Source organism: Calidris pugnax, unplaced genomic scaffold (assembly GCF_001431845.1).
Source record: "Calidris pugnax isolate Ruff unplaced genomic scaffold, ASM143184v1 scaffold40, whole genome shotgun sequence".
In the NCBI taxonomy this organism is placed as follows: domain Eukaryota; kingdom Metazoa; phylum Chordata; class Aves; order Charadriiformes; family Scolopacidae; genus Calidris; species Calidris pugnax.
Genome location: NW_015090796.1, coordinates 3,421,303 through 3,436,774, shown reverse-complemented (window position 1 = coordinate 3,436,774; position 15,472 = coordinate 3,421,303). Strand labels below are relative to the sequence as shown.

General features: G+C 39.6%; 1 protein-coding gene across 7 annotated transcripts in view; it reads right to left on the bottom strand.

Annotated features, from left to right (window-relative positions):
- Nucleotides 1-8,639: 8,639 nt before the first annotated feature.
- Nucleotides 8,640-15,472, bottom strand: part of MEF2C (myocyte enhancer factor 2C) — a 123,493-nt gene continuing 116,660 nt past the window's right edge. For 5 of the 7 annotated variants that reach the window (XM_014936857.1, XM_014936851.1, XM_014936853.1 and 2 more), the window contains one exon: nucleotides 8,640-9,021. In XM_014936857.1, the coding sequence (XP_014792343.1) occupies nucleotides 8,700-9,021 (322 nt within the window). In that variant the 3' untranslated portion in view covers nucleotides 8,640-8,699. The remainder of the gene's footprint in view (nucleotides 9,022-15,472) is intronic. The other 2 variants (XM_014936855.1, XM_014936856.1) reach the window with 1 other exon arrangement.

Below are 15,472 nucleotides of genomic sequence, written 5' to 3'. Positions count from 1 at the left end.
GGATCTGATCAATGCTTATAAATACTTAAAGGATGGGTGTCAGGAGGATGGGGCCAGTCTTTTTTTCAGTGGTGCCCAGGGACAGGACAAGAGGAAATGGGCACAAACTTGAATATAAGAAGTTCCACCTAAACACGAGGAGGAACTTCTTTCCTGTGAGGGTGGCAGAGCCCTGGAAGAGGCTGCCCAGGGAGGTGGTGGAGTCTCCATCTCTGGAGACATTCAAACCCCACCTGGACATGTTCCTGTGCAACCTGCTCTGGGTGGCCCTGCTCTGGCAGGGGGTTGGACTAGATGATCTCCAGAGGTCCCTTCCAACCCCACGGGATTCTGTGATTCTGTGACTATCTAGATGTGAGAAGTGCCATATGGGATCAGATCAAAAGTCCATTTATCTCATTATCTTCTCCCTGATGGTGGATGTAGTGGATTTTCAGGGGGAAGAACGTAAAAAACCATGGTGTATATGAATTCTCCCCTAGAATACCTCTCAACTTCCAGAAATAAGTTGTGGAAAAATCTTCCTTTGCTCTTTCAGCTGGAAAATGTATCATCATACTTAACAGGACCAATGGGGCTATGTCCTGTTAACTTCTCTAATCCCCTATGAACTTACCCAGGCTTTTGGCTTCACGTTTTAGGGCCATAAGTCCCACAGCCTAATTACGTGTACTGTGGTAACTATATGTCTTTGTGAAACTACTGTCTGGCAGTTTCTTTGGACATTCCTCACTTCCACTATTTTTGAGAGATGCAGGTTCTGAGAGCACGTAGGTGTTTCCTGCAGATCTGCTGTCTCCATACCTTTCACATAAGCACATACTCTCTCATTCACTTATTTTCCAAGTTAAGGACTCCCTTTTTATGAGATTTCTCCTCCCAAGCAGATTTGTCCCCAGCTCACCTTATTCTATATTCTTTTTGAGGTGGAGCACTGTGTATTAGATCAGAGTTCCCCACCATGAGAACACACCTGTAAAAGGATGTCATAATGATATTTTCTAGCCTAGCTCTCCGTTCCTTTCAAAACAAAATCCTAATGCAGTGTAAAAAGTTGCAGGAAAAGTGACATGGGCCTCTGCCAAGCGGAGATAAATTTACTTGAGATGACTAAGTGCCACATGTATTATATTTTCACAAGCTTGTCTCTGAAGGTGGAGAGTGTTGCTGTCGGGCAACAGCCACAGCACAATCATCTCCTCCAAGTTTACGTCTTAAACTTTGCTGAGTGGAAGTTCAGTCTCCGTGGTCTGAGAGCACTGCTGTAGACCAGGCTACTTCCCCTTGGCTACCGGCTACCAACTCAGCGTGCTTAGGCCAGGAACCTCTTTTCAGCTTTTCCAAGTTAAGTAGCATGTAATACAGAGAATTATAATTAGAGAAAGCGATGTTTTTCCTGATAAGTGAGTGTCAAACAAAAGGGTTTCATTTCAAGCACCATTCCTTTGAGATATATTCAGATATGTAGGCGCAGAAAGGCAGAAAATAACGTGTTTTATTTTTTTTCCTTTAATACGAAAATCCTTCCTTTGTGATGACCTTCCCAGTGGTTCAAAATGCCACCTGGTAAATGCAACCGGTTGCATTTCTACTGGCCCTTTTGGTGGTCTGCAGGCTGTGCCTCAGCTTCTCAGCTCTTTGTCCTCAGATTCCAGAAGATTTTTCCGTGTTTCCTCCTTCTGAGCTCTGGTGACACAACACACTTTAGCACACACTTGCCACAGGATGCTGTGTTTTCACTGTGAGACTGCAGGGCCTATCCTGAGCCACTCTCCCAAATACAGACAGGAATTAGCTGCGTGAGGTACCGCAAGAACAAAATTGTGGTTTACACCAATTGTGTTTATCATACGAATGCACTACTTGCAAGTTTTTCCCACACAATGAAACGTTCTACCACACCACTTCTTGTCTTCGGTTAAAGAAATGAAACCTTCAGAGGTTTGCTTCACCTTCAGACCAACCACTGCCCCTGAGAACGGTGCAATAAGTTTTGTAGCCTAAAACATCTTAACGGGTCATTGTCCAGACAAGCACAAACAGGGAATGAAAACTCTGGGTGGGCTACGAGGGAACCACAGACAGAAGCACGGAGACAGAACAGGGTGTGAAGAACAATCAGAACAGCACAATTGGCAGCTTTTCAGAAGCAAGGTGCTCGTTGCAAACCCGTCAGTCACACAAGTGTCCTCCTGTGAGCTTCAAACTCTCTTCAGCGATTCAGGTGGCGCAGAAGGAGAGCAGAGCGTGTTGTGAGATCTGCTGGAAGAGGAGCAAGAGGAACCTCAGTGCCGGCCAACAACGGGCAACCTTGTCTTGGAGGTGTCTACGTGCCCTGCAGAGGATGCAGCACAGATTTGCTCTGAACACCATGAAGTGTGAAGTGTTGGGTGCCTCGCACCAACACACAACAGCCCTACCCTGAGCCTGCCATGGCCGAGCAGTCCCAGCATCCCGAAATCAGGGACTCCATAAAGATGTATCTCCACTCACGTGTAGGTGGGAACACTTACGGAGCAGGTAAAGCTTTGCTGCCCTGGTCAATTTCCACTGAAATTAAGGAGGAATCGGCTATGTTTGTCACTATGTTTTTCTGCTGTTTACAGGCTAAAGGATCCGATTGTTTTAAAATCATTCCTCTTTGCTGGACCCGCTCACCTCCCAGTATTTCACCCATTTTAGAAAGGGTTGGGTGTGAATGGGTCACATTGACAAAGAGCAAAGCTATAAACTCTCTTTTGTGAGACATCCAACAACTGTATCAGCATAGTTTTCCAGATCTTTCCAGATCAGTGTCTTTTTAGACACTTCGATGATTTTTTTTTGCTAAAGGAGAAAAGGAAAAAGCTTCAGAAGGAAAGCAAACACTTCGGGTGGAGGAGCTACGCAGCTTTGTTATCATCTCAGACCACTTTACACTTTACAATTGCTCGTCAGAATGACGTACGTGAGCCCAAAGTGAGACAGCTTATTTAAAGAACTGGTGACCTCCTCACTTCTACCGCAACACACAAGTTTAAAAATTGTTTAAAAATAACAGTTCACAGAATATAAGGCAAAGTAATCACTATGTGTATGGTTAATTTTCTGGGGTAATAAATAAGAAAACAGAGTAGACAACAGACTCTATTTGCTGAGGAACTCCTTTTCCAGTGCAGGCATAGCATTATCAGTATTAATCACACAGATGACTGATGGCAGGAGCAAGTACTCCCAGATATGAATTCTCTGAGATTTCAGAGAGTATTACACTTCCACTGCATTTCCAGAAATATTTTGCTAATCCTTGCCAAGGATGACAAAAAGTGATTTACTTGAGAAAAATGCATTATGTAATAAAACCAGTGACATTTAATCTCAGCTTTAGCACCTAATTATTATGCTGCCTCCAACGCTGCAACACGAGAAATGCTTTTGTTTAAAAAAAAAAAAAAAAGTCATTAAAAGCAACAGGTAAATAACAGTACAGCTGTTTTCTTTCATAAACATATTTAGAAACTAGGACTTGTAATGTTATTTTTGAAACTGCCACATTCACCAAGCACCTCAAGTTATTAATAGCGTGTCTGCCTCTGGCACGAAAAAATATCTTGTTGAATTAAAGTGATTCTTGTTCTTAGACTCCAAAACTGTAAATGTTAGTAAGGAAAAAAATAAATAACAACAGCAAAAGTACACAAAAGGGAGCAGATTAATTCTGATGCAGTCCCTATGAAGTTAAGGAGTATATATAGAACATACACCCGATAACATATTATTTTGACACAGAACATGGGGGTTTTTTTGCAGGGTTTTTGCATGGTTCTCCCCATGGGTAGAATTTATAGGGGAATCCTGATTTCCTGGGAGGGACTAAGTAGCCAAAAGCCAGGCATTATCTCAGGGAGCTCCTCTACTAGCTCAGGCATCAGGGCCAGGTTCTGATGACACTGACTTCCAGAGCAGTGATGGAGTTTCTCTAACTCGGTGGGGTGAGGTGTGGTTGGCATTTGGGAGGCACCGATATGCTCAGGGCACCACAAAAAGGTGCTTAACTTCCTGAGCAAGCCCAAAGCAGAGGGACCTGGAGGCATCTGCCGGTTGTTAAAGTGCTCCTTCTTTCATTTGCTTACAGTGCAAAACAGTGAAAATGGAACATGATTTAAATTAATAATAATAAAAAAAAATGCACCACAGACACCATATCACTAAGAAAGCCAGTAACTTTACTGATTTGTCTGCAAAATACAAATTATACCTTATTTCCAGCAGGAGAATCTTTTGAAATTTTCCCATTTTTGTTCACTACAGACAGCTGAATTAAGTCCCTTGAGATACACAGATGTGGTTTAACTTAGTTATAACATCTTGTCATCTAGTGGCGACAAAGTCCAGCTTATGCCGCTGTGAGCCTCTACTTTAATATTTGTTGCAAATGCTTGTATGCTCCCATTTACAAGCTATTTTGTTATCACCATTGTTTTATGGAAGCAAATCCCCATGAAAGAGAAGAGAAAAAAAAAAAAAGAAAAAAAAAGGATACAACAAACCATCTGAAGCAATCCAAGTGTAATGCCTGCGGTAACCCAGGTCTGATATTAGTTACTCCACAAAAGACTCTGGTACTGCATTTTTTTTTTATTTTTTTTTTTTTATTTTTAATGAGTTACTTAACTGACCTTTTATTTGAATCAAACTGAGGTACGGATCAGTCTGAGGTATGAGCAGGGAAGGTAGAAATGCAACACCTGATTATGAAGATAATCAAACGGATATTTTTGATGCAGAAGGTCTGTGGCTCAAAGCTTGGATTGCTCCACATCTTTGGTTAAAATATATTAACAAAAGCCTTTTATTACATCTACAGTCTGAAGCATTCTAACAGACACCAATGTTCCATCAGTCCTTCAAGAGACCTGTAGTGGCAGGAAATTAATGCCATATAACTGACGACATCACAGCAGATGGCACAAACAGGAACAGATGAAGTATGCCATGTTTAGGCAACAGCCTTTATTGAGGTTTCAAGTGGCTTTTAAAAAATTACAAAGCATTTACCTTCAAGGCGAAGGAAGAAGGAAAACAAAACAGCTCTGTTAGGACTATAGATAAAAGAGGGTATATAGGATAACACATACAATACAAAAGGGTTGACATCCTTGAAAACAGTCTATGAGTTCTTTTGTTCTTATGCTAGCTTTACCTGAAAAAGATCTGAGGACAACAGATATTTTTATATTATTCATTAAAAACTGCTAAATTCCTCTTTTGGGAAAAATATAAGCCATTTTGTTATAAAACACAACTTTCGAAAAACACTGAAATGACAAAAGCTTTACTGCGAATGGCTCAATGCATACAATATACAGGTTGTGCAGATAGGGTATATCATATAATTGTCACCAGCAATTAAACACTAACTGACAACACCTTTTAATAGAGGTTAGCTTAGCTATAACAATACTTGCAGTTGTCTAGAATGCCACTTCAGGTGTTTGAACTTACAATTAAGAATGTTGCCTAAAACATTATATAGCATGGGTTAAGGTAAAGTAAATGTTAATACTCTTTCAGGGCTCTGCCCCAAACTCCTTAAATACAAAGGAATCACACAATAAACCCAAATTAGCTTTGCAAATACAATAAATGGTAAGGTACAGATAAAGGAACAAGAAAGGTAGACAGTTATAGTTTACAGAAAGTGACTTCACAATCAAAGTTGTGCTTCTTATCATTAGATCAGTTTGCAAATATGCATTATCCCCCACAATTTTGCCAGCATAAGTTAGTTGCCCTCTGCAGCAGGAACAAGAGGGGCCACTGGCATTTTATTTTCACGTGATTCTGTTCTACTTGTGTTTATACAAAAATCACTGTCAGAGTTAATATAAATTGCCCAGGCAATACGTTTCACGCTACTTTCTGCTTAGTTACTTGCAGTAATATATTACACTGCATCTTCGTTAAATACGATATCTTTTCCTTTTTCATGCGTTGCTGAGGCAAATCGCAAGGTAAACTATTAATATGGCTATTCTTCATATATCAATAGACCAAATCCCCTTCCCCACTGACAAGTTTCTACTATAATACTGATAAAGTTGTATTTTTTTCTTGAAATGACAAGGTACATTTGTGATATATTTGCATATTTTTGACACACCAAAGTTTTAAAATTCTCACAAGAGAATATGAGTATAGGTTCGTCTGAAGGTGAAGAAAGTGGTTTCAAAAACAGGTTTTTTTTGTGTTTTAAAATTAATTACGGGCCCCATTTTACCTTTTTTTTTGTGTGTGTGTGTTTTGTTTTGGTTTTTTTTTTTAATTTTTTTTTGTGTTTTGGTTTTTTTTTGGTTTTTTTTGTTTTTTTCTGTTTAAACATGCGTATCTTTTTCTTTACCCTGCAGATTGCTACGCAAGATAAGATGGATGATGCATTAGTAGCACAGTATTCCGCGAAAAAAAAGAGTTTCCATATTATGCACTAGCCCCTGCACGGCTGAGAGTGCCTGTAAGGCAGGCGTCTATAAAGTCATGATAAGTGAAAAGCATTATGTCCTAATGCACGCTGTAGCCTGTTCATCCTTCTCTACTACAGAGAGGTACACCCTGTCACTGAGCAACAGCAACTGCATCTATCGTTGGGAAACAGAGTGTGGGTTTCCCTTAAAGGAAATATATTCTGTGTCTGTATTTAGCTGTCGCAGCTATCCTTCGTCATAGCGTCAATGTACGTAGGTGAGAGTTGGAAGGACCCTTTGGAAAAAGGAGAAATGTCACACTTTTACTACGGCACTAACATTCTGCTCAATTAAAACACTTCTTTTTTTCCCCTTCAACAGAAAGGTGAAACTGGAACATTCAAATAATACACCGTCTTCTTCTAATAAACGAGGTGGGGGGACGGAGAGGGACTGAGAGAAATGACACCAGAAATTCCTTCTGGTGTCCTGGTGTCTGGTGACCTCTTTTAGTCAAAGGTACAACACGAGGCAGGAGGAAAAGGTGGATGCCACATGCTGAAGCAAGTCTGGCTGAGGGTGCGAGTAGCACCGTGAGCGTCGTTCAACAACGTGCCCACCGTGAGACGAGGTGGCCGCAGAGGTCCACAGGAACCCCACGGCCAGGGTTGGCTGAGTAAGGTCAACCAACCTCTTGAACGGCCCTTTAGTTGATGAGTTGTAGATCCGTGAGGGAGGGGAGTCATCTGTACAAGGGGCATGTTGGTGCCGGTCCCTCCCTCTAACTCTCCCTACTGCCTCTGCAAATGTTCACCTGCACTCACGAAACTGACAGCCGTTAGAGCTGTACATCCAATTCTGACGGGCAGAATACCAGCTTCATTAATGAGAAAGGGCCAAGTTTATGCCACTTTTTGCCATTTAACCCATGGAAAACTACAAGATACGCAGGACACTTAAGTAATAGAAGGGCCCTTAACTTGTTACAATGCACAAAACAGCATGAAAGAACTAATCAGTATATACAATGGATCGCAGTTCACCCAACTGATTGTAAAATGCTGTATTAAAATGATTTAAGTTGTTACACCATGGGTAAATTCTAACTTTTTACAGATCAGTCTTTCAACAGCTGGCTCCGACCTGTAAAATGTATACCCAGTAAAAGAAAACCGAAAGAAAATAGTTAAATGTGCAACTGCACAAATATAATTCCCCACTATTAAGATAACAAAAACTTTTGCTATTACCATAATTATTATATATATTAGAAAGCTATACACAAGCATGTTAATTTCACAGATTTTTTTAAAAGATTCTTAATATTTTATATAATTAGAAATACACATTTCAAAAACAAAACTTCTGCAAAGAGAAAACAGTTATCTTGGTTAGCAAAGCATGGAGTTCTTCATGGCTTAGGGTAGTGCTTTCTATACAAAAAGTCCTCTTTGTTTGTTTCTTCAGGACTGTTTAAAAGATTAGCGAAGCTATCAAGGAAAAAAGAACACATTTTGGCTTAAGGAAACTACAAAAGCCACAAATGCTTTGCAAACTCTGTCTTACTTTTTAATATGAAAATAAGCAAAATGTAATGTACATATTTTTATAATTTTTTTTTTTATTTAATAAGTGATGCAGACCCAGAATTTTTAAAATTAAATATGTTAGCCCTCGAACTCAGCATTTTCACAAGTATGGTCCTCTTGAAATGTTTTGATCCTTTTTAACTGAGTGCCATACTCTTTAACGATACGCCTGCATGTTTGTGAGCATTTTCGGTGTGTTAGGTGACCCCGTCTCTTTCCAGCATCAATTCATGGCCACCCAACCGCTGGGTCTGTCAAAACATCTGTACATTTTCTATATGTTGCATAACAGCTGCTTTCTCTCTCAGTAGAGATCTGCCATTTCTGGCAAATGTTTTTCCTTTTTGTCTATTTACATGTAAATAACGTTGAACCTGCAACATGACACTATCTATTGTAACATACATTTTGCAAGGGAGCACAACAGTGAAAAGAAGTTAGCCTTAAAATCTATTTTGTACAAGTGTTCTGTTGTACAACTCAAGTGCTAAGCTTATCTCGGCATTTCTGTTTATCCTTATACTGTATCACTGAGGCAATTTAAAAGTACTTTTACAAAAACAGAGTACCTGACTTTTTTTTTTTGTTTTTTTTTCCACACACGAAAAAAAAAAACCCAAAACAAAAAAAAAAAATAATAAAACCCCCAACTAAATAGGTATTAATGTTATCATGTCGCCCATCCTTCAGAGAGCCGCATGCGCTTGACAGAGGGGCTTTCCCTTTCGTCCGGCGAAGGTCTGGTGAGTCCAATGGGGGAGTGGAATTCGTTCCGGTGGTCTTCTCGGTCACTTCCATCGTAGGAACTGCTACAGCTGCTCAAACTGTCAACGGGAGATCTCCCCGCCTCATGGCGCGTGTGCTGTGGGTATCTCGAGGGTGTGGTGGTACGGTCTCTAGGAGGAGAAACAGGTTCTGACTTGATGTTGAGGCTTTGAGTAGAAGGCAGGGAGAGATTTGTACTCTGAGATAAATGAGTGCTAGTGCAAGCTCTGTAGGAGGAAAGGAAACCCAGTTACAGACGGAGGAGGCATGGAGCCCCCAGATATGCACAAACACTCACACCAAACACCAGTGTAAAGGCTCGCGGGGGAACAGCCCTGCTTTTGGGGAGGAATCCAAGAATTCAAAGAGACGAAAGCATCACGACAAAGGCGGTCGAGCGGGATGTGCTCTCGGTTTGAAAGGAGGTCTCGCTTTCAATCTCTCTCCTTTTCTTTTTTTTTTTTTTTTTTTTTTTTTTTTTTTTTTTTTGACTCAAGTGTCACAACAAATTTGGGGGGGGCGAGCCTTTGCACTGTTGGCACCACCTGCAGGTTTCGTTATAGCTAATGCTGTGTGTGTGTGTCTGCAGCAGCCGAGACGGGGCAGGCACCGACTTTCTGCTGGGACTAATCCAATTAGTTTCAACTATTTTTATCGCTGTTCATTCTGACATGCGGCTTCAGATGCAAAAACCTAAACAAAAATTCGGGCCGAGTATATGTTTTTTTACCTTTCAGAACAAGAGTTGAAATTACCGGTCCCTAGGACTGACAGAAATAACATACCCCAGGCAGGCAAGGGTTTAGATATGATTTTATGGTTTAAAGTCTACGAATTCGTAACTCAGTCCAGAGTGCTTTTGAGTAAACTGCCCAAGAGAAGCTGAGGAGCAGTGGAAGATGTCAGAGGATTGTACTGTTTGCTTGTAGGAGAGCCCAGCTCAGAGGATGCTCCAAGCTTCGAGAGAAACTGCTACGCTAAAACTTTTTCAGAGGCAAAATATATGATTATCCTAAGTTAATTTCCCTTCTGTGCGTTTTTGTGGGCAGGGAGTGTCAGCGGGAAGCTGAAACAGGCAGGGAGGAGCGTGAATGCCCGAGAACGTGCTTTATCTCTGCGGGAGAAATGAGATCACTTGCATCTGCAGGATGTTTTGTACAAAAGCACCACCTCCTGGTAAAACCTGACTTCTCTCTTCGTTATTAAAATAGAGTTCTCAACATGCAGTTCACATTATGTTCCACTTCAGGGACCGTTTGCCAGGCTAGTTAGCATCTAACCCCCGAGACACAATTTCAAGGTTTCTCCTCCTGAGTCTTTATGCAGGGGGAGGCTGAAGGCAGCAGAGGCAACAGCCTCCTTGGACCTCAGAAGACTTTAAACCCAAAGGGATGTGCAAGCATTTTTACTGCAAGCAGAAGAAATACTGGGAAGTACTTTTTAAACGCGTAGAAGAAACAATTAAGTTTAGATGTGGTCTTTTCATTTATGGGGAAATTCCACTTTTCCTGCTATCTCATTAGCTGGGAGTTGAGCTTTACTTAAGCAACATTCACTATAACTTTGACGAGAGGCAAAATGCTGTTTTCTTCTGACAGATTTAAAATGGAACTCTATAGCTTCAATAGCAAATGATATCAGCTGCTTTTATCAGGAATTATTGCAATCGTTAATAATGGATGCAACAAACAGAGGAAACAGGATGTTCTACCTCCAATTGCTTTTAGCTACCCTTCATTCCCATACAGATGACTGCATCAAGGTTTGCAGCAATCCTTTATATAAGTAACAGAGTTAGTGAGTAATAACCCTCACGTTAGCAAACGTAGGCTTTTTTTTTTGGCAAATGGGACATTTTCTCTGCTTTTGTAACTATTCAATTAACACATATCAGAAACCGTAAGTACCAGATTTCGTCATTCCAATGTAGTGAAATATTCCACTCTTTTCCTAAAAACTTGTTGAAAAGAACCCAACAAGAATCAAAAATCCCTTCCTGTTTTGTTGGTTTTTTTTTTTTTTTTTCTGCTTTTCATTTCCAGTGACTTTATTTTTCAGTTGCTTAGGAGATGCTAGGACTTCACCTGTGAAGAGAGGCTGCCAGTTCAGCATGTATGATAAGATTAGGTGTGACTGTAGATGCCAAGCTTGTAGCTCAACCTGGAAGTCCTGTAACACAGGATGGTGGAGCCTGGGGATTTGATTTAGAAGTGTTTGATGTGAGCAGATGACATGTCACTTTGCAAAGCTGGGGACAGCTAAAACACCTTGCTAGTTAAAAAACACCATATTCAGTCAAATTTGTTCTCAGGGAACATACTTGCATTCTATCATGTGGCAGCCTCTAAAAGAATAAATCTACAGGGGAAAGCTGCATTTTCTGTGAAACAGAGCTAGTTTTGCTATACTGCAATGTTGCTTTTTTAGTAGTGTTCCAGAAGTGAGTACGAGAATGCAGCTCTATAGATTTTTCTTTAGATTCCTTGTGATTCATCAGTGGTGTTATGTAAATACCTGGCATACAAATCTGTGGCAGTTTTAAAAATGCTACAGGTTGATCCGCATTTTAAGCACTTTTTCGCAAATTGAAACAAGGTTAAGAAGTCATTTTGGCAAGTCAGGACTAAATTTGTGAGGTTTAAAACAATATAATACGGCCTTTTTCTGCTGAAACTACTTCTGAACTTTAATTTCTGTTTTTTGGTGACTGTAATTTACATAATTTCATTAAAATTTTCTGAATCTCAGGTAAGCTAAAATGGTCAATTACAAGGGAAACCTGCTGTTATACATAGCCATGAATGGTGAAGTAGCACATACTTAGCTGCAGTCTTTAGACCCATATTCTAAACATAGGATCGACCTCTATTTAGAATAGAAGCAGCATTATAAAATAAATGAGGATTCTGTCTGCTACAAAATGACAAAATTATTTATTTTCATGTACATGTGTCTGAGTGTAGAAACAAGTGTTTGTATCTCTATGTATTAATGTATATTTTGCACTGTTGCTTCATGTAACTATGTAATTTTGGTCCAGGCATGCCCTATTTTCATCATTTGAAACCTACATTAGGTTCACTGAAAAACAAACAGGTTTTAAATATGGAAAATCCACAGAGAAAATAAAGCCAATTACTTCAATGGGTTGTATATAATTAACAGCACTCAGTAAGTGCCACTCAGTCCACCCATGTTGACCTAACCACCTTTTCCCATAGGTTGTATAAAAACATTTCATTTTATGGGGACAACGAAGAAAATTAAAGTTTTAATTTCACACAGCAGTTCCCCTTGAGACCAGCGTAGTGAAAACGTGGTGTTTATTTAGAGTGCAGCAGCCACCTGGGAGAAATGCTGGTTGCTCTCTGGGCTCAACACCGACCAGCTAAGAGGTGGGAAACGAGTCAGGAGGCAACGAGCTCGTCTCCTCCTGGGTTTTAGTCCTTGCTGATGCCAGTGAGGTCAGTTCTGTGTGTGTCTCCACCTACATGAATCTCCAGCTGGCACGGGGGCTCAGCATGCACAGACAGACCTGCAGGTCTGAGGAGGTGATGGGTGAGGACGTGAACATGCACCAGAGGGGTCTTTACAGAGGGAGAGAGTGGTCTAGCGAAGGGAGAAAGAGCCTCACATACCTTCTCTTCTATGCCCACACTTGCTTCTCTAAATTTGTTTACTTCCTCACTTCATATAATTTTTCCCCATAAATACATAAAAGGAACCATTGAGAATTCACTGCAAAATTTAGTTATGTAACTCTAGCTCTGTGCTAGTCTGTAACTAGGAGAATAGAGGATATTTTTGACTTGCTGGCAATGCAACCTTCCTCCCTCTGCTCTTTTTTTTCATTCAGGTAAAAGCATTTTTTCTTCATATGTTTTGATTCATGTGAAAGCAGAATAAGAATTTCTGTTTCAAGATAACTCGATTTCACATGTTAAGGTCTTACACGTAAAAAAGACATTTCTAAATGAAGAATAGTATGAAACTGAATCACTGGAACATCTTTTTTTTTACAATAGTGGCAAAAGAAAAAAGGCTCAATCCTAAATATATAAGGCTTTTATTCAAAACAAGGAAGTTGGCAGAACTGATACAAATTCACAAAACACAATGCCACGGCATCTAAATTTTTCACTAAAAATGGTTCAAGGGAGAATATTTCCCCCTGTCTAGCTATGTCTATTACCTAATAAAAATTAATTGTTGCTAAGTAATAAGCTTGTTATGGAAGTGTCACAGAACAAGTCAACACTATGCAGGAATTTGGACAATTTTTTTTGTTCAGGTGGGCAGAAGTTTGGAGAAACTTCTTTTAGGTAAACAACTACCTATACTGAAAATTCTTCAGATGACATTGTATTTCTGTGTTTGCACTTATATTTTAGTAAAGACAAAATTTCACCTGTGGATGATTCTTAAGGAAGAGAAGATTCTCTCCTAGCCTGGGAAATATGGATGAAAGAGAATATTTTCCATATAATGGACTTGTGCCTAAAAACTTTAGATTATTTATTTCAAATTTTGGAAGGGACTTCCTCTCTGGTTAGCAGCAATTAACTTCTGGTAGACTCTTTGCTCCATGTTAAATAAGCAGTAACTGTCTCTGTAAGAGACATTGCAGCAATGTTCAGACAAAATTCCAAATTTTTAGGAGAGATTGAATTTGTATGTATTTTTCCCAGACATAGACCTAGTTAAAAGACTGTGAAAGTACTGTTTTGCTTTTTAACCTAAAAAGTTGAAAAGTTTGACTGGTTTTAATATCCCAGTCATATCAAAGCAAGCTCCACATTGCTATCTTTATCACCGGGCTCAGCAAAAGGCCAAAAGCTGAGAAAACAGGGAAAGTGAACTACACTCATGTCCTCAGGTATTTGCCCTCAAGCCCCACCGGCACCAGGTAACTGCTAATTGCAGAGCCAACATGAAGAACGAAGAGGCAGGTTGTAGAGATCTTCTCCAATTATCTTAAAGAAGGTTCTGACACTGCTGCTGGAATTGTTGGGGACTTATCTGGAGCAAGCCAATACATCTAACCATACCCTATTCTATTACTAACCACGTTCTTCTGCCACGCACAGAGGGAAAGGAGCTGTTTTTCACCTTTGAGCTCCAGTGAAAAACAAAACCTGCCAGAGATCTAGGATGTCTCTTTCAGTAAAACTCTTGTTTCCTCACAGGTCTTTACAGCCTACTGTTCTCAACAAACATCTCCCAGCTGCCGAATCTTTCCAGTGTGTGACCTCACTCAGCGCAGGAATTCGGGTTGTCAAACTCTTTCTAGATGCGTTTTCTCAAATACCTGGGGATGACTAAAATTTTGTGTGATTGCTTTAATCTTCCTGCAAATTCTAGCTCCGGTTGACACGGATTGAATATATTCTATATAATTTCAAGCTCTTCAAACAATCCAAAGGTTAGCACAAGTGCTTTTGCATGTAGAACTCAGTGACTAAAATAAAATAAAGAAATGCTTATGATTTTCTGCAGAGATAGAAGATTTTTCCAGAACTGTCAGTGAAGCAGCTTTCATAGCTGAATTCATTTACAAATCACTGAAAGAATAATAATAAAAGTAGCAACTCAGAATGTATTCCACCAGCCACAGCCATTACACTTCGACATTCTGTGATATGAATTAGAAACAGATGACGATGTGTGACATATCTGAAAAGGCATGTAGTTAGTTTAGGATTTAATTTATACTTTTTTGGTTAACCAAACGGCCTTATTACATTCTTTGGTACACCACTGAAAACAATCAGCTTATTGTAAGGTTATACATTGATACCTAACATGTGAGTTTTCAATTTATTTGAGACTTTATGCCTTTAGTTGTACAGTTAACCTGAACGTTGCCCCAGAAACAGTGCAAACTCAAAAAGAAAACAGAAGCAGCATGAGAAAGGTATTAATATTATTTTTTTTAGCACAGCAACTATTTCAGTTTTATGTTTTTATGTAGTTATTATCTGTATATGCTTATTTATATAGAAACGAGGTTTAAAAAAATTTTGTTTCCTCTGAAACACTTCTAGAGCTGTCCTTTAAAAATCCAAACTGTCTGTACATGGTAATGAAATTATAGTAAGTTACAAAAAGTGGTCAGATAAATTAGAAGGAGAATTTCAAAGTTTAAGCCACATTTGTAGTGTTAAATAGTTTGACATTACGGAAACTACCATGCAAAAAAATTAGTGCATATGTGCAACACCTCTTTCTGGGGAAAAAAAAAAAAAGGAGTTTACTTTTCAAATGCATGTGATTTTGATTTCTCCTCATAAATACACTCCAGCTGTTTTCAGCTTCTATTTTTATAATGAAAACTTCTAAAATTCAAACATGTCTTGCTATACCTTAGGCTACGTGTGGTGTGCTGGTGAATGCCTATGGTCTTACTCAGTAGAAACTGCAGATACCAGGATTTTTGAAAATACTACTCTTAAAGTTCACTTCAATGAGCCTACAGGTTGTTTTTCCAAGAATGCATCAGGTGACCTCGCTGTGTGAATTTTCACACTTCTAAAAATCCTGAGATGATTTAGCAGTGTGCTTCACCAACCTGGAACAAATGCCTTGAAATTAGCCACTAGAGGGCACGAACACCTATCCTCCTCAACACAGGCAAATCACAGTTTTTGTGATATTACAGTTCTTATACCTAATTATGTT